Source organism: Agelaius phoeniceus, chromosome 3 (genome assembly GCF_051311805.1).
Source record: "Agelaius phoeniceus isolate bAgePho1 chromosome 3, bAgePho1.hap1, whole genome shotgun sequence".
NCBI lineage: Eukaryota > Metazoa > Chordata > Aves > Passeriformes > Icteridae > Agelaius > Agelaius phoeniceus.
In genome coordinates, this window is record NC_135267.1 from 82,487,483 (window position 1) to 82,514,475 (window position 26,993).

A 26,993-nucleotide genomic window follows, 5' to 3' on the forward strand; every position below is an offset into this window, starting at 1 on the left:
AGGCACGGGGGCTGGAGAGGCATAAAGTGGCCTGCAAAAGCAGTTAAGTGCCACAGAGACATTTGGACTTGATAAGAAGAGAAGATTGTTTACAGCCCTGTTTACTGCTGACCATGAATACTGTGCTTTGTGTACAACAAGGACCTGAGCAAACCCCAGCACTCTGACACATTTGTTGCTCTGCTGAGACTCCGGAGGGCACAGACACCTCCCACTGGCACCATTGTGCAGGTGGCTTTCCCAAGGCTTTCTGCTCCAAATTACAATCTCCAGCCATATGGGGAACACACTCATCAAACACATACAGCCTTCAAAGCCAACCTCCCTCTGTAGCCTCTTGTTTTTATGTGGTCCTGTTCCCCCATATGCCCCCACGCTATGTTTTTCCTCTCTCTGGCAAGAACACAGTCAGGCTTTACTGCCAGAAAAACCCTTAGGAGTTTGGGATTCAGACAGAATGAGGAACCTACTGAGCTTTTCACCACCAAGTGCCCATTGCTCACCCCAGGCAGGCTGGCACCCTCAGTTGCCAGGAGGGGAACAGACTCCCAGCTGTGTTTGCCCCAGCTCCAAGAGCTAAGCTGCATCTTTCCAACATGGAGAACAACTTCTCTCACCTTTAAAAGCCAGCCATGTAGCAGCAGACAGCCCAAGAGAGAAAGCTCCTGCAGCAGGAGAGCCCCAAGACAGTGGGCTGTGGCAGCCATGGGGTTTTCCCTTCTCCCAAGGCAAGGGGAGAGGGGGTTTCCCACTGCAGCCTCCTCTCAGCGTGGTGAGGGCCCTGGGTTCACACCTGGCATGACAGCACCCACCTGGTGCTGCAGGGATGGAGGTGCACGTAAACCCAGCCTCCACAAGGTCTCACCACATCTGCAGAAGTTGTTCCAAGAGCTGTCGGTGAGAAATAAATGACAAAGAAGATTATAAGTGTTCTATTTTTGGTTGCTTGCTGTTTTGGGGTTTTTTTTTAACATTTATTGGAATGTATGTCTATTGCCTAAGATTAGTATTTCCTTTTTTCCTCTGAATATAAATACATTGCCTATGGATATATCAGAAATACACAATAATGCAACTATGAGTTATTTTCCTGCTGGGGCAATGCTAATGAATATTCTAGCAATGAAAATGGCTTTGCTGGCTTGTAAAATATAAAACAGCAGGGAACTCACTAGAGACCCCACAAGCATATGTCAATAAACTTAAATTATTCACAAGTACACAAGCCTCCCAAGATACCAGCTTCCCAGCCCCCTCTCATTTCCTGACTGTTCCCAACTGCCTCACATTTTGAGCAAAGTCAGACTAATTTTCTGTCTTCATCAAGCCCATCAATTTTTTGCAGAAGCCAAAAAATCTTGTGAAAAACATTTAGTTCAGATACAAACTAAATATTTTATTGGCTAATACTTCATATATCCATTTGACATGCATTGCAAAGTGCAATAGTAATACAGGACAATTGGATCTAAGACCATAATACCTGGACATAAATGACATTTTACAGAGTGCTCAGTTCAGACACAGCACTGCTACAGTGTGCTCTCATTCAGAACGTTGCTGTTCTTTGTTTCTCTCCTCTGCATCAATCCTGACAATATTAACTTCTGTAGCAATCACTAACCACTCTCATTGTGACACAGTGTCCAAGTGCCAAGCTCTGCTGGGTGTTACAAGTAAAACAGAAGGTTCTAATCCCCACCAAAAGTCCTTTAGCCAAAATTCATATCAATGTTTGGACTTCAACAACAACAACAACAACAACCAACAACTAAAAACCAACACATTAGAATATAAGTCCAGGCATCTGATGTCATAAAAGGATTGTGATTGTTGCATTTCGTCCCTTTTCATTATAAATCCATTAGGCACACTTTATAATAGCCTAGTCTCAGAAATAATTATTTGGTGTTGCTGTAGATGTCATATGTGCCCTGTGCTTTTACAGCACTTCTATTGTAATTCAACATTAATTATCTTTCCAATTTATGTACTGCATAAAGCTGCAATACAAAATGCTCACATTTTACAAATAAAAAAATTGAACTCAGCTCTGTCTGCTTTAATCCCATTTTACTTTTATTATAATTCAATACCAGAATTCTTCTTCTTCTTGGCTGAGTTATTGACACTCTGAACACACACAAGGGAACTATCTTCTGCATAGAAAAGATACATTTATTTTTTTCCAAGAGAAGACCTCCAATATCTTTTTCAATACTATTTAGATATAGTTTCCTGCTTTATGATCATTGCTGAATAGCTCATAAGGAAAACTGAGGTGACAGAAGTACTAATAGAACAGCATTTATCAGTTACCATAAATGTAGACACCATAAATATCTACGACTGCTGGAAAATGGTGTGATGCAGATTACAAATACAGAAAAAAGGTGATACCAAAACTGTGGTCAAAGAATGGAAAATACCTTCTTATTTAGAAGCTGAGTGATCCAACATATTCCTTAAATAGAGCGTGTCAAAAATACCATTCAAAGTTTTACTGCCGAGTACCATAATAAAAAAACATAAAAGCTAAAATATATAGAGAGCATAACATATAGAAATGGAAAATAGATATACAAAATTGCTTTCTGTATTTATGATGGAAAGAATATATGGTGAGTTTCACAATGAGGAACTTGATTTTACTGCTTGTTTGGTTTAGCTGCTGTCAATAGCTGCAATCTTTGTGAGCTACTGGATTTGACCTGGTGAATAATGCCACCATCTCAAAGCACCTCACAGTTCTTTTTCATCCTGAATGTGCTAAAGTGCTTGAGGAAGGTACAAATTCTCCCTTTCTCCAGTGACATTAGGTCCAGCTTTCTTCCTTGGTACCCCAATACATAATTTTTAACAGAATCAAACCTGTAACACACAGAAAGCTGCAAAACAAATCAGCTGACACTCACACTCACAAATTTTATATTCATCCTTTAATGCCCATCACTAGCTGGCAAATACTGAGTATGTGAATATGCCCTGGGAAGAATGTGCAGATGAGACAGAAGGAATTTTAGAACATCACCTATAAAATATTCCCTCAGATAGCTAAACAGCCTCATTCTAAATAACACTGCTGATCAAAAGGTCTATTTTTCAGAATATGTTTAAGAGCAGCCTATTTAGCATCTTGAGATAGGATTTCCTCTTGACCTGTTTTGGAATACTTCACTGAACTTAAAGTGCACAGGCTGGCTGTTACTGATCTATCAGTAATTCAGACAACCTATTTTAACAGGAAGGCTCCTGCTTCAACACCATCCTTGACCAAAGCCTTTTGAACTGTGTGGCTTCTAACTGCAATAGCTTTGTTTGTTGCAAGCAGACACTGCTCTAAGCTGCAGTCTACCTTTAATCTAGACTTTGGAGAGTTCACAATTAGGGGTTGTCCGAGGTTCTAGACTGATCCATGGCTAAAAACCACAGATCAATCTGTGGAGCATCTGGATTCTGTGAGTTAACTGTGGTCCATAGGCAATCCCAGGGGTTATTTAGAAAACCCAAGAAGAAAGATCTGTGGAGACACCCAGTCTACTGACTATCCCCAGTAGTCACAGAAGCCAAGATAAAACTCTTGTTTTAGTTGGTGCTTAGTGCATACCACAATGGAGGTATGGTACTGGCCCTTGGGGTGTAATCAATTGAGATTCCTGAAGCACAATTGATGTTTCTTAAACAACACCCAACCTTGAAAATTACTCATAAATATTAACCATCTATTGACCCAAATTCCTGTCTGCCCAAGACAAAGAGCTACCATTCACCACTCTGGCAAAATACACACAGATTTACCTTTATGGAAAAGAATCAAGCCAACAGCAGCATGAGTCTCCTGAGCTTTAACACTCCCTGGCTGGAAAGTGTGCCTTCCTGCAATGGCCTGGATCTGCTCAGCTGTTGGTGAGAATCCAAAGAATGCAGCTATCTGCTTTACACTGGCACTCAGGTTCTGAAAGCAGTACAGTGAAAGCAAGATGTGCAATATGCTTCCTCTAAAAAAGGGAGTCACTCACTTGGGATGCTCATTGCCATCATCTGCTCATTTCATTCACTGTTTTCTGTGTTGCATTTCTGTTTTCTGCAGCTTTGCTTTGCTTCTGTATAGCCAGACTCAGCCTGTCATTAAAATCAACTGGATTTTGCTTTTTCAGAAACCTGTGCCATTTCCTCTTAATTTCAGCAGAGCCCATTCATTTCAAGGAATGGGCTCAGATGTGTTTTGGCTGTCAGTAAAGAGCATCTGCTGCACCCCTTTTCAGGTCTTCATATATTATGACCATAATATTCTTATCTTCAATGTGTTTGTTACAGGTGACTGCAGGATCAAAACAGGATCCCCAGCTGACTGTAAAGAAGAGAAAAAAACATTGGTGTGATCTTTCTTTCTAACTGGTTACATTTTTTCTGTACAACTGAAGAATTACCTTCTGCTGCCTGTTAGTTACATCAATGCAGACAAAAAGAACAGCTTGTCCTTTCTGTGGTACTGTCTGTACAGGAGAATGACAGAAGCTTCCTCTGAACTTCTGTAGGTAAACAGTTGGCACACATAAACATTAATCTCACCGCGTCCTTCCCTTCTGTGACTATACTGTCCTGTAAACATCTTTTAACAGACAAAGCCTGACATCTAAAATATGGGTTGCTAATGAGATATTTGGCCTAATGTGGAGAAACACAAAAGAAACAAACTGCCATTTTATTAACACTTTGAACCTTGCAGCATTTCCTCCAACACTAAGTGGCAGAATGTTAACCTAATGACGTTGTCCAGCTGCCATGCAATTCCCTCACCCTTTGCTGGAAGAACAAATACCCAGAAGCAAAGCATCTTTTGGACATTTTCCCCTTCTGGCATTAAGCGGCTCCCATACTGTGACATATGGCCATCAGGAAATTAATTATGGCACAGCTGTTTTCCCACTGGTCCCATTCAGTTGTTTTTAAAATATTTTTTCTGTTGCTTTTTCAGCTACAATCAGTATCTGTAAAAATACAGATCTGTCATGAATCCTGAGAAGAACTCATCCCTGGAGCTGTAACTGGGGAACTTTGTGTTCCATTGTTATGGAAATGGAGAACTGAAACAGCTGTATCTTAAGGGTTTTGAAACAACAGTACTATGTGGAGGGAGAGAAAGAAGCCACAATTTTAGATCACTCATCTACCCTGGCAACCAAAGTGAGAGAATAACCAAACATTTTGCGAACAATGACATAGTGGGAGTACAAAATATTTTATTAATAAAGGCATGTAGAACAAACTTATAATCATAATAAAGATCCTATCACCACTTCTAAGATTTGTTTATGTCATGAAGCCACTGTACAGAGATGTAACTGAGAGAATGTAATATTGTCATTGAATACTATCCCATAACTACCTGGGAAATATTAAGGAACCATTTGTCAACCTCCGGTCAGGAAAATCTCCTTTATAAAACCACAGCTGTTACAATCATCTCCCATTTTGCAATAATTTTCTTGAAATCCTTAAGAGACTATAATCCTCAGAGAAGCATAAACATTGCTGAAAACACATTGTTATATATGATAGAGATAATTCATGCTGTAGAAATAGATATATGTATGTATAAAATATTAGGAGAAAATCAAACCTATGTTTGTAACCACTCTGGCCGGGAACAGCATTCTATTCACATTGTAACCAACTCCCGGACTGCGTTAAGATAATATCAAACCTGTTACCCTATGGATGGGGAAGCCCTGGGCCATGAGCTACGTTTGCAATCGCTCTGACCAGAACGGAATTATGCACACGGTAACCGATTCCCAGACAACGGAGACAATACCAGATCTGAATAGGACAGACTGGAGCTATCGAGGGGGTTTCCTCTGGCACCAGCATTTGGAAGATATCATCTGGACCTTCCTGGAGATGATTAATGGAATGTCTCGAGAAGCTCACAAGACCATGCTCCTGGACTGATTAAATCTACGGTACTCAAGGATCCCATCACCTACTCCATGTGAATACATCTTTTGCCTGGGTACCCAGACACTTGTCTGGGTCTTGGACACTGTCTTTGTCTGTTTCGGCTCATGTATGGATTCAACTTTACATGCAAGGGGACACAAAGAAATAAGTGGTCATCTCTGCCTCAGGCAGAATAAACTGTACATAAGCTGGCTGGGAAGAGCACTTGGGGTGAACCTTAGGGGGAACGCTGTCACTCTGTCAGCAGGAACCCAAGGTCACCCAGCACCTGCACCCGGGGCTGACGCTGTCTTGGCTGTGGTGGCATTTCAAAATTCTCTATTTTTTTTTTGTTATTCGATCTAATAAATCTCTGTTAAATTTTTATAAATTTGGCTACAGATTTGATCATTTATAACAACATTATACACATTAAACATTTTTGCCAGATACATTTTATTTTTTCCTGCCTCATGAAGGAAAAAATTACAATAATAAATACATGGAAAAAATCTCTATCCCTTAACTAATTATTTGTTTCCTCTCTGGTGCATCTTGGAAGTGCTAAGTATCTGCCACTGCTCAGTGACCAAGTACCACAAACACTCAAGTTTTAACCTCATGAGTCTTTGTAAGAAACTCCAGCAATTTCAGAGCACTGCAACAGCTCTACCTATGTCCCTGCTTATGTCAATTCCAACACCCCTGAGGCTACTGTAAATTGTAGGGGGTGCTAAGACAGCCCAAGTATCATGAGACTCCCATTGTCTCCAAGTTGTTTTCCCTCAGTGCCACTGCTTGGGTGCAAAAAAAGGATATGGCCCCAGAATTAGTCTTGCACACTGATACTGTCAGAGATGAGGCTTGTTCTTGGAAAAATAAAAAGCCACTATAACTTTTTCTTTGAAAATAGACTTGGAGAGGTGATTATAATTCAGATGTGTTATCAAAATCCTTAGAAATGGAATCTATTTTATCCTCTTCAGAATTAAACAGAAACAGAAGAGAGAATATGTTTTTTACACAGGTGCAGCAATGATTTGTGAGAGTTTCCTGTGTGAAAGAGCCCCTAATCAGAAGGCATTATCATCCAAATTATCTTCTTTCCTATTTTAGGAGAAATAGCCTTACTTGCTTCATGACTTCATTTTAATAACTTTTTGTGCAGGACTGCAGGAGAGAGAAAAAATAGTTTTAAATGGAGAATTTATTTTCACTAAAATTATATTTACCTGGATCTCCACATTTAATAAAATTAGTTCTGTGCTTACACGTATACTCTGGACAGTTGTAAATATCAAATAATTTAGATAAGCCATTTCATACTTGCACTAAGAAACCCAGAGAATAAAATAAAACATGTCTGGTATTTAAATAAGGTGTCAGAGCCTTCTCATTACAAAGCTTAATACAGTATCATAGTCATCAAACGACAACACCAAAGCACTCAAATGTTTATAAACAAAGTAATGTTTTCCATTAACGAGATCCAAGAGCTTTGTAACTGTGACCTTCCTGAATCACTTCTGGAGGCAAAACTGATTCAACAATGCACTTACTATTTTTTTAATATATTCATAACGTAGGCAGTGGTGAAAATGATGAGAGCTTTCCTGCCTTTTACAGAGAGACACATAAGAAGATTCTGGGTAGGAGAAGGAAGGAATTAGCAAGAAACTCCACTCATTCTGCTGAGGGAAGTGTCTGCCTCTCTCCACTACCTTGGGTGAAGGGCAGAGTCACCTATTCACGGTCACTGCCAGTGCATGTCCCCAGCTGTGCCTGTAAGGCACGTGCCAGAACAAGTGCTAGAAGAGCTGCTCCCCAGACACCTGCATCCCTCCCCACCCCTGACCCTTTGGAAGGCATCTTGCAGTAAAGCCTCCCCCATGCTGCATGCTCTCCCATGCTGCATCCCCTTCCAGCATGAGCCTGTGGCCGGTTCCTGGAGCTGCACCTCCGAGCCAGCTTCCCCGAGGCTTCCGTGACCCCCTGTTTGCCCCTCTGCTGCTCTGCCGACTGCTGGCAGGACAGAGCAAGGGCACAGGGTGTTCCCCTTGACCCACAGCAGCCTCCCCGTGTCCTTGTCGGGAAGTGTCCCCCACGACTGAGTTGTGGAGCTGACATTTTTATTTCTGCCTGGTGGTACTATGGCTTGGTGGGTCCAAGTGTCACATCAGGGGTCAAGAGGGAGCCCAGCAATTTCTAGTTTCAGACTGGGGCAGGTAATCTTTCCTTTTCATTCTTTTTCCTCTAGTCTTGCCTTTCTTCACCTGGCATACAGGCTTTTCCACCAGAGTGCCCACCAGGCAACAAGGTGCTGCACTCCTCAGCAAACCACGGGGAGCTGTGTGCCTCCTTTCCTACTGAACAACTGGCAGTGGTCTTTAGCAAAATATTCTCCTGCTGAGCTACCACAAACTGTCTGACCTTAACAGTGTGAGATGCCTTTTTTTCTTTATCTACTCATTCTTTGGCCTTCGCAGGAGAGGTTTACTGAGTTACTAAATGTCAGAGACAACCCGTATCATGTCTCCACACCTGAACTCTTCCAAACTCCGTGAGAAATAAAAGCCAGTGCCAAGATATGACAAACAAACTCTGTGTAGGGTCCAGCAGGAGTCTGGACCCAAACCCAACGGGACTGTGGGCTCCTTAAAACAAAAATGCATATTTTACACTTTGTGCCTGCTCCTTTTTATTTGGCCTCTTACAGTTCAGTGCTCTGTCTCACAGCTGCTATAAATTCACCCCAAACACTACAGGCATACTTTTTAAGCCCCTAAATACACTCGTTTCTTTCCAGATCAGAACTTGCCAAACAATGCAAATTCTATATGCTAAATGAGACCCTGACCCAGGACCTTCTCTGGTTAGAGCCACAACTGCTACAATGATAATGCAATTAATTCCTTTCTTAGATCCATGTTTTCTCTAACAACCCTAAGCTTCTGCTGCTTGGGTTGATCCTGTTCACTTAAAATCCTCAGAGCAGGAATTACTTTACTAAGAAATACCACTGAATACAAGCAATACTTGCAAACTCAGCCACCAGGGAAAAGAGAATTGGAAAATTAATCACCCTGTAAGAATGAGCAGCAAAAATATTATATCTAATCTTACAAAACACTAGCAGAGGTGGGGGAAAAGCATCTTACATAGAAAATTAAGCCCTATTAAAAGGAAAATCTGAAGAGCTTTTATTTTGGCAATAAATATTTCAGTCCCGTAATATGAGTTAATAGCAATATGAATAATAGAAGACAATGAAAATGCAAGGAATAAGTTGACTGTCTTTAAAAACAGACCATGTGAATCTACTTGTTGATGGGGCTAAGAACTCATAGATAGGGAAGCAACAGAAGAAACTCTTAGCTCTAGAAAATGTTACTATCAACACAGACTACTGCTCAGTCAAGGCCACATTAAATTCCTGATCCTAGAGAAAAAGAACAAAGAATTAATGGAATTATGAATAGGTTCTTCTTTCTTTTATATAAAGGGGGGTGCATACTCGAGGGGGACCATAGAGCAGGTGATTTGGGAAGTCCATGCCTTCCAAGTACCTCTCCCTCCAATGGGAGGGAGATGCAGACAGGAACTTAGGATAAAAAGGGGGTTGTATCCCCCAACAATTTGAGAGACCCCCATGGGAAATGCCCATGGCCTTCATTCAAATAAAGTTAAAAGGACTCCTTTGTCTCCTTTTTGGACATAAACCTCTGGCATCGTAGGTTAATTCTCCTGACACTTGGGAGACACACTGATTATGTATTTCAGAGTTGCATAAACCCGAGAGCTCCAAGGTATTCCACAAATCAAGCACGCCAACTATCAGAAGTTTTTACTATTTATACCATTTAGCTAACTAAGGAATTAGTGTTCATTGGCTGCAAATGACATAGTTCCCTTATTAATTAGTCTTCTATCTTCTGTTAGATAATGATTGTCTCACTTCTCATGCTCATCAGTCAACATGCTGTCTTTCTCTTCTAGTGGGTCGACGGTTCTCTTGGGTCAGTGGCCATAAGTCGGTGGTCACAATCTGCCCCTACCAGAAATTACCCAGTCAAGCTGAGTTTGCTTTATCAGTTTCTTCCTTATCATGGGGGTTCTGCTGAATGTCTTTGTGCCCATTATCAGTAGTCCATTCTTCTCGCCTGGCATTATTAAGCTCTCCCTAGGTCTGAGCTTACTGAAGCATATCGCGCCCAAGACCTTAACAAAGCAATTCTACCGACAAGTCATTTGTATTTCTAACACCTGGCCATCACTCAGCGCCCGCCTGTTACCCGCTACCTGCCTCACGGATTAATGTCTTTTCTCGTGGATTACGCCGGATATACAACAAAGCCCGCCTTTTCCTGAGAAGATTTTTACACAGCTCACATTTCGCACCGCTTGCCGCCGGGCAGAGCGGCCGGGCCGCGGCCATGTCGGGCCCGTGAGGCGGAGGAGCGGCAGCGCCTGCGCAGCGCTGCGGGCGGCGGAAGGCGCCGAGCTCCGGCCATGGCGCGGCGCGTCTTGAGGGGGCTGCTGCTGCTGGAGGCGGCGGGGCTGCTCGGCGCCCTCCTGCTCTACCGCGCCATGGACCGCAGCCAAGGTGCGGCGGGGCGGGCGGGGGCCGCTCCCCGACGGGGACGGGGGGCGGGCAGGGGAGGCTCCTCCGCGCGGGGGCCTCCGGCGGTGCCCGCGGAGCACCGCGCACCGCCCGGGGTGTGTAAGGAAATGCCGCCGTGTGGGGTCAGGAGTTGGGCTTGGGTGAGTACAGGCGCACAGGGCTGGCTCGCTGGCCCTAGCATTTACCTCTGAAGAACGAGCTGCTGGTGTGGTTTTACAAACCCAAGCCCGCGAGCAATCAGTCCTTCGGGGGGCAGCACGCCACCACACCAGGAACAAAAAGGAATCCTGCCCGGTGTTATAGTAGCAGCACCGGGCCGGATAAGGATTTGAAAGGAAGACATGCTGTCCGCAAATGAGGCAGGAAGTGATCAGTCCAATTTCAGGCACCTGTTGTTGAGCCAGGTGATGGGAAGGGATGTCCTGGCTGTGTCTGGGTCTCGTAGCCTTTGCAATTTGACATTTCCCAGGCTGAAGACAGAGCCGGCTGGCAGGAGGCAGCCAGCGTTGTCTCCCAGGTTATTTAACTTTAGTCTCTTAGACTCAGGATTCCGTGCCCAGGTAACACAGAAAGAATAAGCAAAGCCCTAGTTTGGTTACTACAAGGAGGCTTGCTCTGCAGAGCAGCAGCCTCTCTTTGCATGCAGGGCTCTGCAGGATGCAGCACTGGTTACACAGACCTGTGTCCCTTTGGGAAAAGAGCTGTCTTGCCTGCAGGGTCAGGGCGAGCCAAAAGGCAGCTGCTGCTTTGGCTGGGAGGGCAAAAATCCACCCATTTCAGCAGTGGTGTGGTCTTCATGCTGAGTACAAGCTGAGCTTTACCTTCGCATCAGTTTGCATTTGTTTTCCAGGATCCAGATGGTGTCAGGCTCTTAAATTTCAGCCATCTTTGTATTTTTATTAGAAAATACATGTAACAAAAATATGGAGAACAGATGTTTTCAGCCTATTGTAACTTGATGCTAGGCATTCATCTTTGGGATTTTTTCTCCTCTTTTGCAATTCTTATTTCCATTTGCATATTCTCTATAATTGCAGTTCCATAAGGTGCAGTGGGCTAATCTAACAGCTCAGTGAACTCAGAGGCTTTTACTGCTTTTTTTGTGTTAGTACTAGAATGGTTAACATCCTTTTACAAGCTGCTGTAAATAATTAAAATAGCATAAACCTGTTGTGATTTTCTACTGGGTTGTCAAAAGCGGCCCACGGAATGTTTCAGTGAACATCTAAATCTGCACAAGGAAACAAAATTTGCCTGGTTTTACCTGCATGTCAGTCTATGAGAGGCATGCAGCTTCCTGTGAGTTGTAGGACTTGGTTATCACAATTGTAAAGAAGCTCAGAAAACAATGTGATGATGGGGCTACATGTATGAGTAACCTGAATAAAGTATCTGAAATTATTTTTTAAAAATAAATTCCTATCACATCATTTAATGGTGGCTGAAACTAGCAAAATTTAAACAAATTTTGATGAAACAACTCTAGTTAGAAAAATAGTGCATTTAATTATTCATCTTAATATATGCTGGGAAAGTAACTATGATTTATCTTTCTTGTCAGATTTCAGATACACAATGCAGAAGAGGTTTCCATTAATTCTGGAAGGTGAGTTTGTAGTCATTGGCTTCACGATGGCTGAAGCTTCTGTTGTATCTTAATATATACAACAATATCTTAGGATGGCTTAAAACTTTCCCCAGGAGACACTGCAGAAGCTTTTATTGTTAAGGCATGGCTGGAGTGTCAGACTGTTGGACAGAGACCTTAGAGCTGGAGGGTTATACACTGAATAAAACCAGCCACAAAGGGGCTGCTCATCAGATATGTCTAACTTAGAACTGACATGGATTTTCCTATTTTTCAGTTTATTACAAATCCAATGAGCGGTCTGGAATTCATGGCATAAGGGAGAATGACCAGATGACGTGGTTAAGCAGCAAGAACTGAAGTAAGAAAGAATAAATAAAAAACTATTTATGAATAATTATTTTTTTAAATGTCGACATCAAGTTCATCGTCTTGATTTCTTGCCTTTGAACTTGTTTTTCAGCCCTCTGTGCCTGAACTGTTTCTTCTTTTTGATGATGCTTTTCACATCCCTGTTGTGAAGCCACTTGTCACGCTCAATTTCCCACTGGATCTGTTTGACATCTGGAGAAGGAAAGATGAGAATTTAGGAGCCAGTGGATACCTCTGACCATGATGTGGCATGCAGATCAATCACGTCCAAGTTAAAACTTGACTACTGTATTTATTAAAGTCAATAAAGTGCAAACTGCCTTTTTTTCTGAGAAAGCTGTGGTTTTTTCATTTCACAAAACAAACCCTACCATTTCAGTTTTAGACACTGCTTTGTATTTTACTAATGCTAGACACATTTCCATTAGGAGCAGTGTTTATTCAGCCAGCATATACACATGTAATTCATTAGAATTACTTTGGGAAAAATACTTTCTGCTTCACTGACGCTGCAAGGAGGCAGTCCAATAGGTAGGTAAAGACACCAGTACCTCATGCCTTCCCTTCGCAAGGAATCAAGGCCGCTTTACCTGAGCAGAATTCACACAAATGCTTGACAAGGAGCATCCTGCCTGTCCCTGTTCACAGTGGGAAAGGGCCAAGGACAGCCTCTCCCTCTTTTCTGAAGCCTTATTACTCCACTACTCCCACTTCATTTTTAGCACTGGGCATCTCTTGTCACCGGAGAAAACTGTCACGTTTTACTGATGCTGAGCTACCGTCCCTGCTGTGTGTGGTTTCTGACCCTGTGTTCCAGTTTAAGGTGGTTCATCTTTCATGTACAGAACCTGAAGGGAAAGAAGTGAATTTCAGCATTACAAGTGCCAGCTACGTGCAGCATGTACTTACTCGCATTATCTCTGTTGGCCATGGCGTTCATTCCGATATTGTCGAACTTGGAGCCAGCATTTTCATCCAGCAGATAGCCAAACTTTAAAGAGAGAAATTATAGTATTCTGTTACAAAGCAACAGGTGAAATGCTTGATCACTTTTTGTTAAGCACTGATCAAACTTACCTCTTCTGCAGATGCCAGTATACCAGCATCTTGGAGTTTTCTCTTCTTTCCTCGCCTGGATCCTTCAAACAAAGAGTATTACTCTTATGAGACACAACTTCAAGTTCCCAAAGACACTAAAACAAGTTTTACCATGTTTTAAATGTTTAGAACCTTTTCTTAATGAGATTACCTGCATTAGCTATGTTGGAAATCTTTGTTCCCCATCCCTTCTAAAAGAAAAGGAGAAAAAAGAGTTTCCAACCAAGAATTAAATAGCACAAATCTGTGCATCAGGTGTAACAGATGTAAAGCACCAGTACAACTTCATCCTTCTTCAAAATTTCTCCTTCAATTCTCATCTCTTCAACTGCAGATTGTTACCGTGAATTATGCTGGCTGGGGATAACCTCCTTTTAATTTATGGTTTATTCAAATCTGAAGCTAGATCCAAAACATGATAATCTGCTGTAGTAAATCCCTCTATTACAAAGGGTTTTGAACTATTTTATTTCTATTAAGCTTTCATGTCAGTGTTTTCTTACCTTCCAGTGATCCCACAAAATTCGTATCTTTCTTTTTCTTTCCTTTTTTACTGACAGATTTCAGTTGCTTGTCATTGTTTGAGTCTGATGGGAAAAAAACCCAAATACATCAGTCCCCAATTTTCACACCATGTACATGTATTTAAAGTGCAGCAGAGACTAAAATTCCTTTCTAGGCATACTTGTCAAAATGGTCCAAGTCTTTAAAAGGCAGTGCACACAAGCAAATCTAGTATTTCCTCAAGCTGGACCATTAAAAATTGGTCTTTGGTGTGCTGTTCTTTCTGTTGTTTCCACAGCACCGAAAGGAAATGATACTATGATACATAGAATACAAAAGCTAAAAGCAGGCATTAGGTAAACCTTGAATGTCTGTGTGGCAAGTTTGGTGAAATAATAATCTCATGAAAGATTGTGTTAACAACTGTATGAGCAGTTTGCCTCCTCTACCCTCAGTCATCTTCCTGTGACCTTTAGTTATTCACTGAAATACTCCATTAATCTCTGTTTTTCCAGCCATATGCACTGTATTCTGCTTTTCAGGTGAAAAAATAAAATCATGCAGGTTCAAGAACCTGTTACTTACTCCAGTGGCAATAAAAACTTGAGTGCATAGCTGTATTAACAAGAGTAAGCTGTTACATGTGAGAGCCATTTCAATAAAAGTGACTTCATCTAAAAAAAAACAGCATTAACTATGTCTGAAGAAATACAAAAATTATCAATTATCAGATTTTTTTTTTCTCCTTGAGCTCTTTTAATATTTCTGTCTAGTGAAGCCAGTTATTTGTGTATAAATTTTTGGAATGAAAGAAACTTGTCTCATTTGGAAGTTTTTGATGTCTAATTCCCACTCTCACCTAGGAGATTGTGCCTGGAAATGCTTATCTTAAGACTTCATTGTATAGAGAAGGACTTGTCATTTCTTTGCCTAAAAGCCAAACTTCCCACCCAGATAACTAAACTGGAATTTGCATATGTAGTTACATATTATATAACCTATTTTTAAAGCTTTTTCTTCTTGTTTCTCAGTAACAAATGGCACTTTACCTAGGTCATCATCATCTTCAGACACATCCATAAATACACCTCCCTCTTCATCCATATCCTCTTCAAAGTCTTCATCCATACTTCCTAAGGAGACTTCCTCATCATCCAGATCGCTGAAGTCATCTTCATCATCAGAATCGTCCCAGTCAGCACCAGATCCCCCACCTTTCTTGCCACCCTTGGGATTTTTTTTTATATTACTAAAAGAAGATGTAACAAGCTTAGCACTTCATCTGGAAAAGTACTGTTTGCATCTAGATGACATCTATCTACTGGCAAAGACTATGTTAGGGAAGTTCAACATCATTGCAAACTGCTACAAATGTAGGCTGTGACCTAAAATATACATATTATACACTCATGTTTTCAACATTAGTATAGGCAGTTGTGTTATAAAAGTCAACCATTTTAAGAAGTTCTGGAGAGAATCCTACTCTGAAATTAGCAGAAATGACAGCTTGAGTATTTTATCTCCTCTGTGTGTTTGCTCCTTTTCAGAAAGTCTTTTCTGTAAAACACAAACTGCTCTATCAAACACCAGTAGAGATCACAGAAATGTTTCAAGTTTCACTAGGAGTTTAGACTTTAATTCTGCTGTTGCATCAAGGGAAAAAGTCTCTGTGCAAATTCAAACAAAGTATTATAGATACTTTGAGTAAAATAGAAGCTGCTTAATCATTTACAGTTGGACTCAATGAACCTAAAGGTCCTTTCCCACCTAAATGATGCTATGATTAATGGAAGTGCTGACTGCAGGAGAACTGAGCTCTGTGACTCTGGATCTCACCAAGCTTATTAACTGTGTTAGGTCCAGTTACAGCCAGTACTTATGGCAGCACTGCCATTATGCCTCAATCTGTTCCTTTTGTACTTGGTAATTCTCAAACACAAACCTGAGACAATGGAAAACAAGATTTTACACTGCTTACTGGGTCACTCAATTGTATAAATTAATTAATTAATTAAGACATCCAATACTACAAGTCTCATTTAAGGACTATAAGCATCCCAAAGTCGTCATGAACTATTTTGGGACATGCAGAAAACCTGCATTACTCAATGTAAATCTGATATTGCCTTTTTTGCAAGGTGATATTCTAAATCATTCTGAAAAAAGTCTATCTCCTTTCACAGAGTAAAACTCTATACAGATACTAAGACAAGAGGAGTAAGAACTAATCTGAAGTCTTACCCAGCAAAATCAAGGTCATCCTGGCCCACAATGGCATTATCAGCAGCTTCAAAAGTATCTAGGGAGAAAGAAAAATGTTATTACTACAAAGAAATATGCAAGTCATTGCATCCAGCAGGTACAGGAGTTGTTGGTGCAAGTCCAGAGGAAGGCTACAAAGACGACCAGAGAGCTGGAGCACCTCTCCTAGCATTGAAGTTCAGCCTGGAGAAGAGGAGGCTTCAGGGTGACCTTACTGTGGCCTTCCAGTACCTAAAGGATGCTACAAGAGAGCTGGACAGTGACAGGATAAGGGGGAATGGCTACACACTGAAGAGTTTAGATTAGGTATTAAGAAAAAATTCTTTACTGTGAGGGTAGTAAGGCACTAGAACAGACTGCCCAGAGAAGCTGTGGATCCCATCCCTGAAAGTGTTCAAGGCCAGGTTGGACAGAGCTCTGAGCAACCTGTCTTGTGGAAGGTGTCCCTGCCCATGGCAGGAGGGATGGAATGAGGTGATCTTTAAGGTCCCTTCCAACCCAAGCTATTCTAGGATTCTAGCATTGCAAATATCTAACTTTCAGATAGAGGGTCATTATTTGAAGCTTCTGAATTTATGAAGCAAATTCTCATTAGAGATACTAATAATAAAAGACAAATGCAATTCATAACAGATTCTTCTCGTAACTAAGACCCCATTAATTGACTCACTAAGAACCCTGATAAAAGAATGTAGAATTCTCTTAAAATACAGTACAAAACAGTTATGGAGAGTTAACTGGATTTTTTTGAAAATACATATAAGTAAAATTTTAAATAATAAAATAATGGACACTTTCTGGTACACTAACAAATTTAAATTCTGGAACAAATTAAATTAAATTCTGGAACAAATCACACACTAATTCCAAAGCAAAGTACATGCTACAGAAAGAGCTAAGGCTACTGCAGAAGTTTGCCAATGACTGTCCTGAACTCATAACCACAAGAAAGACGCTAGAAACTATGAGAGAAACTGTAAGCAAGACTGAAAAAGGCCCAGCAGTAAAGAAAAAGTAAAGGCAAATGTTACATTTTACTCACACTACATTAGGAAAAGAACAAAAGGGCATGAACTGCCACTCATGAGTGTAAGTTCAAAATCAGACAATTTCCAGCCACTCAAACAATCTGACTACTGCAGTGGTGGGAGCAAGGCCTCTTTTCCAAACAGCCACCCAGACAGCTCACACAGCACACAGCCGGAACTGCTGTCGGCAGTACCACAAAGAGCAACTGGAAAGCCAGTTTTCTCCCACTGCCATATTCCTCTATCTGGTTCTTTTACACAATATGAACTATAAAAAGGATAAATTAGTAATCTGGAAAATCTGGGAATCCTGGGATAGTTACTGCACGAAGAACACAGCCTTACCCAATGCTCTTTCAAATTCATCATCATCCACATCTTCCACACTTTCTTCATCATCCAGACGCTTTTGTTTCTCTCTCTTCTTATCAAATTTTGAATAAAATCTGAAATAACAGACACAAAATTACAGGGGATGGTCTTTATGACTTTTTTAAATAAAAAATCTGCAAATTTTTTCCCATGTATGTTGCCAGTTGAAAACTGTGATTGTTTCAAACACATCTAAAATCAAGAGACTTGTACTTCCTTTGTTTATCAAAGAATCAGTCACTACTGTAATATTTAAAACAATGAAATTTCACTGGCCAAAGGTGGCAGAAGTTATTTTCAACAAAATGAATTTATAAAAAACCACAACAAAGATGTCAAAATCTGCCTTAGACTGAGAAGGAAGAAAGGATCAAAATCAACTTGTATATAATTGGGAAAAAATAAAGAAGACATTCAGCCATCAAGTTTTATTAAATTTTCTCACATAGCCCTCTTCTTTTGGGTCTTAGTTTTATCTTCTGTCTGGCTTTTATCTTCTTTTATCTTCTGAAAATGGCTGTTATCTTCAGCCATTTTCACCTTCATTTCATGTTAAAGAACCACCAAACACGGAAAGGCAGTTTTGACCATATACAAAAGAGTACTTTGTACAGAAGACTTCAAATGTATAATCTCAGTTTCAGCCATCTCCAATGTAACAATACTGTCAACTTTTCAGACAGAGGCACATTTTTAAGAAGCTTTTCTCTTATCTTGAAACTAACACCACTATTGTATTTATTTATTAGTAGTATATTGCTCAATATTATAGTATCAATTAATTTATAATAAATGAAGGTAATTAGAATAATAATTTGCTAAGGAGACACAGGTAATCAGTATTTTGATCTAATAAAAACAAATCTTTGTCAAATGCATATCACTTCAATTTTAGTACAACTGCATTTTTATATCATAATCTAAAGGGAAATTCAAAGAAACAGAAAGAACTAGAAGTAATAAAAATCTAAATACTCTGAAAAGTAGCTCCTCTTTCTTTTGCTTTGTTCCATTCTAATAAGCTTTGATGTTAATAACATAAACAAGCTATATTCCAGCTTTTATTATATATACCTCTAATGCATAAGAATTACAACCCACGAGATATTCATCATTACCCACTACTTAAAGCTTCTCTATTATAATGTCAGCTTACTTAATTTACTTAAACTATAAGCCCAAATTGCCTTTGTTCATAGGTGATATTCTTTCCTAAGCACTTTTGACAAATGTTAAAATTACGTCCAAGAAAAGCACTATCACCTTAAGTCACTCAAATTAATCAAAATTTCCAAATACTTGAAATACCAGAGAATACTTACAAAATGCAGTGGGTTTTACTGGCAGTGCATTAAAAAAAGAATACTTAAAATGGACATTCACAAGTGTTTCTTTACCTGTGAAAGAACACTTCATCCACTGGGATTTTGCTTTCATCTTTGGCCCGGAATTCCTTACTGTTGACTGCAAAAACAAAAAAAGAACTGATTTTACCCCAAGCTGAAATGCTGGTTATTCTTTACAGAGCTTAAGCAGCACACACAGACAGAAGCAGACACACAATGGTGTCATCCATTCAATAATGGGGAGCTTATCTGAAAAGCTCTTCAAACTACCATGGAAGGCAATTTTGACCACATACAAAAGAGTACTTCGTACAGAAGACTTTAAATGTGTAATCTCAGTTTCAGCCATCTTCAATGTAACAATACTGTCAACTTTTCAGACAGGTGCAGGTTTTTAAGATGCTTTTCTTTAATCTTGAAACTAACACTACTATTGTATTTATTTATTTATTAGTAGTGTATTCCTCAGGACAGAATTACTCCTTCAACTCAGAATAAACTAAAAAATGTGACAAAGTGTATAGGCTAAATTTTCTACTTTCAGCTTTATCAGCTGTAAAACCAGCCATAAAAGTACACCAGTACTTACTAATCTGCATAACTAAAACCTCTTTGCAACACAACAGACCCAAAGCTGGTGGAAAAGCCCATCCCTTGGAATGCTACAGTAGAGACACTGCCACAGAAGATGGTACCTCTTCTGTCCTCAAGCAGCATGTTTTACTGATAGTTTGCTCTGGTTTTTTAACTGCTGTTTTTTAAACTACATCCTACTCTTGATTGTTAGAAACAGTGGGACTGGACAAAAGGCAGTTTATTTCTGGAGGCAGGAAGACTCTTAGGAAAATAACAGTGCCAAAGATACCTTACACTCATCCTAACAACAGCTGCAGCTGTGGCATTGTGTGGAGCAATCTATATCACTTAATGAAAGAATTTAATGTGATTTAAATAATTATACAGATCCCTTTTTCTGGTATTTTAAGCCATTTTTTCAATCATAATAAACAGAATAAAAATGGCTATAGAAGAACTGACTTTCTCTACATATTTTTTTCTTCAAATGATTCAATAGATCCAAAGTTCCATCTGTGAAGATTCCATACATCCTTACAAGAATATGAGGTCTGATCCTGAACATCAGCATGACCACTTCACTCCTGATGGATGGCACTTTCTTTTATTGCTAAGACAAACAGTATAGACAGTGCAGATGACACATCTACATCAACCAACCAAGGATTTTTTAGTCATCATAATCTTAACTGATTTAAGGGGCAGACTTACCTGCAAGATTCTGCATATCCTTCATAAACTGCTTCTTCTTTGGCTGCATTACCACACTGCTGGTGTTTTCTGTATCAGAATATAAATCAGAGAGAATTTTTATTTGATGACTATTGATACAGAACTGTTAGGAACAGCTGACAGACCAGTGGGTTGTGCTGCCATCCATAATGACCTCAAGAGGCTGGAGAAATGGGCTGACAGAAACTTCCTGCAGTTTAACAAGGGGAAGGGCAAACTCCTGCACTGAAGGAGGAACAACCCCAGGTACCAGTACACACTGGGGGCTGCCCAGCTGGAAAGCAGCTTGGCTAAGAACACCCTGGTAGTCCTGCTGGACACACAGCTGGCTGTGAGCTAACACTGTGTCCCTGCAGCAAAAAAGGCTGATGGCTTTCCTGGCATTTGTTAGATCACACTTAGAGCCCCGCACCCAGGTCTGGGCTCTCCAGTATAAGGCAGACATGGGCATACTGGAGAGAATCAAGTGATGGGTCACTAAATTGATGAAGGTGACTCCACCTGAACACCTGGAAACACTTTTCACTGTGAGCACAACTGTGCACTGGCACAGATTGCACAGAGAGGCAGTGGAGTCTCCACTCTTGGAGATATTCAAAAGTCTGGAAAGTCTGCTCTAGGTGTCTCTGCTTGAGCCCATGACTTCAGAGGTCCCTTCTAGCCTCAACCATTCTGTAGTGTTCACATCTCCCTATCCCTTGCTGATTCCTGCAAAGGGAGCAGTTCTGCCCTGCAGGTGTGAGGGGCAGGAGGATGTGGCTGTCAGCTGGCTCCGGGTTGCAGACATCTCTCTTGCAGCCCTGAAGACTGATCCCACTCCTCTGTTCCACCACATGCACCCCAAATACTTGGCAAGGCCAGTCTGAGAGAATAACAATTCAGAGAGCACCTATAACCAGGATCATATGGAACAGAGAAGTGCCTACCTTTGCCTTTGCTGAGCTTGGGATTTCTGTACACAAAGCGATCCAAGAACCTCATTAACGTGAAATCCTGCAAAGGGTCACCGGAGTACTGAATGTGATTTCCCTGAAAGAAGGAAAAAGCCAAAAAACATTAAGGTTTCCATTTTAGAAAGACACCATCTAAACACAGAGGACTCAATCAGTCCAAGAACAACATTAAAACATACTTTAAAAAGATAAAGATTTGGGGATACTATACCACATCACCCTGACCAGGTTCTTCTTTTTCCAATTTCACTATTTGCTTAACTAAACCACAACTCCTTTGCTTTGTTTCAGTGCTAAACTGCCTTCCAATGTATCGTGCTAACAGCAGTTAATACTCAACATCATTTCAATACTATATTTTCAAATGAAAAATAAATATTTTAAATACATATTTGTGAAAGTTGGAGTGGTTTTGGTATACAACAGTATTTAAAAAAGAATTTGTTCCTGTAGTGGGGTTTCCCATATTTAAAAAAAATTAAATAAAAAGATATAAAAAAAACCTCTAATAAAGCTCTAATAAAGCTACATTTCTACAAAACTAAAACTTTTATGAGCAGTCTCCTTTACATATAACATTGTCATTCTATGAAAAGCTTGACATTTTAGAGTGTGAGAAGAGTTCTGCAGAGCTGCTAGTTACCCATGAAGTGCAAGGAGACGTTATAATGTATTTTTTCAAATGGCAAAAGACACCTGACATAAAATATCAAACTTCAAAGCAACAAGCTAGCAAAAGCACTTACTTCTAGAATTGTTTTTGCAAACAGGGCCACAGATGGATGAAAGTGTTCAGAAAGCTGAAAAACATGAGTCATTCATTTATTTCTAATTAAAAAATACATTGTAAGACCACTCTGTGACTTACTAAATAACAGACATACACATAGCCATGCAAGGCTGATGAAGCACTTTAACAACTGAAGAACTTCAAGTTCTAATCTTTTATTTGCATTAAATACATTTTCATTTACAATTTTATTTAAGTCAACACTAAAAAGCTTTAATGATCAAAGGTTAGATCCAGCAGTCAAAAAATATCATTATTGTCCAAATCTCCACTTAAAAAATTTCTATTCCCTACTCAAGAATATCAATATTGTATGGAACATACACAAGCTTAAAGCTGAACGCGTCAACTTTATCCTTTCTGTTGTTACTCAAGCAGCTACTTCAAGAATAATCAAGTTTTTTTCTTCTCTTCATACAAAGGCCTCACTTTTAAACTCAACAACAACAATTCAAGAATGTCCTACCTTCTTCAGTTCCCAAAGGCTTGTACTTTCAGCACCACAGTATAAAGGACTTCTGTGCAGAGGATCATAAGAAGCTTCACCCTTCCTGCCTGTGGGGTGGAGGGGAGCAAAACAAATTTTCTCAGGCAACTTTACAAGAGTATTATTCTCAATTCCCCATAACAGTAATGCTGCCCATCACTCCCAGCTGGACAGGCCAGGGGTTCATCTGGCAGCAGGAAAAGGCCGTACTCAGCTGCCCTCCACAGTGAAATACACTAGTCAAGAGTCTCTTCATCACTGCTGAGGTAACAGATAAATTGCTCTGAGTGGTCACTTTCAACCAAACTTCAATTTAAAAACTAAAATAATGTTTTAATCACTCAGTCTTACAACAACTCTTGACCAGCATGTCCCTGTTATAGACTCTTAGCTGTTAAATTATGTATTTTCTTGCTGATTTACCTCCCATATTCAGATGATGAACCCACGAGGCTGATGAATTTGAATTGTTTGTTTTAGCAGAACTTTCCATTGTATTTCTCTTTTCATCTTCTACTTCTTTGTCAGCATCCACAAATTTTTCCTCATCCTCTTCAGCCTCTTCTTGATCCTTAAAGCACTCTTCATCATCTGATCCCTAAAAAACAAAAACCATTAGCAAATAGCTTTTCCTTTCCATATTTACTCTGATTTTTTAGAAACATGCACATAAAGTTCTTGAGCTACTAATAAAAATTTAAACAAATGATGGTTGATGTTTAAGAAATACGGATTTTTGTCCTTGATATAGCACTTAAAGTTGAACTTTACTGCTTAGAACACACAACTCTAATGGTCCCTCCCCATCTCAAGAAACATCTTAGCAAATGGTTACTAAAAGACAGGTTAGGAAAAGGCGCTCATGAAAACAGCTCTTATTGAAAAAGCAGTGAGATAAAGAAACCATCTTATACCATGTGATCCTGTAACTGGGCCCTTAACTCTGGTTTTACTTTCAGAAGCTCAGACAGAAGGTACAGGGTTCCACAAATGAAGGGTGGCATTTGTCCACAAGTGACTTGAAGCAGCCTCTTCACAAAGGCCTTCACACGCCGCAAAACAACATCTGCCTTCAGCGACTTATAGACAAGGTTTAGAAACATGGATGGCTTTGAGCACGATGCTAAAGCAGGATCTAGAAGCTTCCTGTAGGACACACAGGAGAAATTTTGCTGATTGTCACAATGCACACAGGAGAACAACTGCTATTAACAACAATTACCTACATTTTTCAGAGTGCCATCTAAAAAACAGTTTGCTCCTCAGTACTCCATACTATTAATTTCAATCCTGAACTGTCAAGAGCTGCGTAATATTTCTGGATATATACGAGACACTGAAGATTAAAAAAAAAACCAAACCAAACTGCCTTGGTAAACAAACCATTCCAAGAATATAAAAAGAAACTGAGTTCTACTGAAAACAGTTTCAAAATTTGAGATATTCAGTGTTAAGAAACTAATCTGATTTGTTCATTTGTTTAAAAAAAGAAAGCAAATGGTTAAAAATCAGCACACTTCACAATCAGATCACTTCACAATCAGATCAGACATTTGTACTGGCAAGTTCATTTTCTGCTCCAATTTTTTTCTAGGCTGTCAAGCACAGTAAGGCCCTTAAATACACTGAACATTCTCAGGGAACTTGAAATTCCCATTTTAAAAAATCAGTAACTTCCTCTTGGTCATCTAAACAGAAGCCTGTAAGGATCCTATAAAGAGTCTAAACAATCAGCTGGGACAAGAAAAAAAAGCAGTACTTTTATAACACAAGGGTTTCCAGCCACACAAATTAAATCATCTATAAAATTTAAGATAATATTCCTCCTCCTCAAAATAACAACAAAAAAAAAAAAAAGAAACAAGATTTTAGGCTATTTACAGGCCTAATTTACAGGCCTAATTACTTTACAGGCTAGTACTTCTAAAAGTGATTTCAGAATAGTTATCCATTAGTTTCAAATAACATCTGGAAGCAAAGGAAGCCACCAGAAGAGTGGCAAAGGATGAAATGCACATGTGTTCTTGGGACCTATCACTGTCTTTTGTTTTTATCCTCATGTTAAATCAAAGAAATCATGAATTTTCTTCCAGCTCCTACAAAACATCAAGAATTTTAGCCAACAAACACAAAACCAGCAAGATCTTAAAAGCAAAGTGTTTCTACAACTTTAAATTAATGGTAACTACTTCTTAAAATGGAATGTATATAAAAATGCAAACCTGCCACTTACTTGTACAGTGCTGCATAGTACCTGTCCGACACAGTCTGCTGAGAGTCCATCACTTGAAACAGCAGCATCAGGGCCTGGACACTGGTACTGAAGTTCACAAGATGCAGAACTTTGAACAAGGTGTTCATTTGCTCTTTCACTTTCTCATCACCAGTCTCAGCGTAAGGGTAAGCTCTGTTTACCCCGCAAAGAAGAGCACTGAGCATTTTGGATTCAACATCCTTTTTCTTTATACAGTTCCGGAAAAAGCAGAAGTACAAAGTTATCAGCTTGTTAGCCAATGCACTTTCCTCATGACTGAGGACTATCTGATTTAGAAAGCAGATGGCATAATACTGAGTTTTCACGTTGATGTTTGAGCGGTACAGAAGCCTCTCCACCTCACTGCACACTACTCCCTTCATGTTTGGATGCTTGTGAAGCAATGTCTCTAAAAGATAGGAGGCTTTGGTGGCAATCTTGTTCTGAGGGTCACCCAGTTTGTTCACCAGCAGAACCAGCAGAGCTTTCTCCTGCTCAGGCTTGTTACAGAGCAGCTCGTGGGACACTGCCAGCGCTCGGGATTTCGTGGCTGTCAGGCAATCGTGGCTCAGTGTTTCCAAGGCCTGCACGAAATCTGCTATCTGCAGCTTCAGGTGATGCTCAAAGTACCAAAGGATCAACCGCCTGTCTCTTGAGTCCTTGTTGCCACTCGACATCTGCACTATGCTGTTAAGGGGTCGCTGGGAGAAAGACCACAACTTCCGATTGTCTGGTAAGATATCTGTAATGAGAAGCTCCTTGAAAGTATCTAAAGCCATAAGGCTCTGCTGCCTGCTGCCCTTTTTCTTTATGAGGTTTATCAAGTTCTCAACAAATTGGAGACTGTGGACAGCACTGTCCTGGATGAGAAGGGTCATGGCTGCCATCCTGTCAGCCAAGGTACCTGAGGACACAACAGTTTTAATCCATGCTGAAGAGGCCCCCTTCTGATAGTCTGTCTTATTCTTAAACAGGTCTGTCTCGTGTTCATACAGCTTTTGGGCCAGGGCCTTGTACTTGGACAAAAGTGTCTGATTCTGTGGCTCTGGAGAGAATTCATTGGTGTATTCCATATCATACCATTTGCCCCCCGGTTTGATCAGGATTGCTTGCCTAGCATGAAATTCAAAATCTTCTTCCAGCCTTTCTTTCTTTGCAGAAGGCTGCTGGCCCTGACCACCACCAGCCTGCTTCTTCTTGCTGTCTTTCACACTGCTTGCCTTTTCCTTTCCTTTTTTTTCTTTTTTCCCCTCTAGTGAAGGACGATTTGTTTCCTTCTTGCTTTTCTCTTTCTTTGGAGGCTTCTCTTTCTCCTTGCTGCCATCATCACCATCATCCGCATCCCCCTCCACCACCAGGCAACTCTTTGCATACTTGTTGAGCCCCAGGGAGCTGACGAACGCCTCCAGCTCCCCTTCCTTCAGGTCATCGATCGTGTCCTTCTTGCCGCCATCCACCATCTCACTCTCCTCATCCACAGCACACAGCATGAGGTAATCTTGCTGCGGAGACAGGGCGCATCTGTCACGGGCAAGGTTTGCCAAGACTCCCAAGACTTCCCCACAGAATCCCTGAACGATTTGGGTTGGGAAGGACCTTGAAGCTATCTAGTTCCAACCTGCCTGCCACGGGTAGGGACATCTTCCCCTAGACGAGGTTGCTCAGAGCCCCATGCAGCCTGGCCTTGGGCACCTCCAGGGATGGGGCATCCACAAGTTCTCTGGGCAACCTGTCCCAGAGCCTCACCAGCCCCTGAGCACAGAACTTGTTCCCGACACCTGCGTGGGCCCCGCACACCCCGCGCCCCACAAGGGCCCGTCCGGGATGGGGGTCCCGGCCGCCACGTGCTCCCGCTCCCTCCCCGCTCCCTTACCTTGGTGCCGCCGAGGCGCAGCACCTCTTCCAGCGTGAACTCTCCCGCATCTCCGCCTCCTGCTTCTTCATCTCCGTCGTCGTCCTCCTCCTCGCCGCTGTCGCCGCCCGCCTTCCTCCGCTCCCCCAGGCCGAAGTCCCAGAGCGCGGCCGCCATGGCTGCCCGCCGGAAGCGCTGCCGCGCACACGCCGGAC

The 26,993-nt window shown here is 40.9% G+C and overlaps 1 protein-coding gene and 1 long non-coding RNA gene across 2 annotated transcripts; one reads left to right on the top strand and one right to left on the bottom strand.

Annotated features, from left to right (window-relative positions):
• The first annotated feature begins 10,340 nt into the window (after window positions 1-10,340).
• LOC129118866 (uncharacterized) lies at window positions 10,341-12,860 on the top strand. The gene is made up of 4 exons (XR_008534021.2): window positions 10,341-10,546; window positions 12,126-12,170; window positions 12,430-12,513; window positions 12,616-12,860. It is a non-coding gene; the product is annotated as an uncharacterized LOC129118866 (long non-coding RNA).
• CEBPZ (CCAAT enhancer binding protein zeta) lies at window positions 12,050-26,992 on the bottom strand. Its single transcript, XM_054630476.2, has 16 exons — window positions 26,800-26,992; window positions 24,906-26,428; window positions 23,587-23,818; window positions 23,096-23,270; window positions 22,652-22,740; window positions 22,142-22,195; window positions 21,369-21,471; window positions 20,422-20,490; window positions 19,186-19,252; window positions 17,762-17,862; window positions 16,368-16,425; window positions 15,176-15,375; window positions 14,126-14,209; window positions 13,602-13,663; window positions 13,434-13,515; window positions 12,050-12,716 (listed from the first exon to the last, which is right to left on the bottom strand). The coding sequence occupies exons 1-16, from the start codon at window positions 26,953-26,955 to the stop codon at window positions 12,577-12,579; spliced, it is 3,195 nt and encodes a 1,064-aa protein (XP_054486451.2). The 5' UTR covers window positions 26,956-26,992; the 3' UTR covers window positions 12,050-12,576.
• Between the last annotated feature and the right edge of the window lies 1 nt (window position 26,993).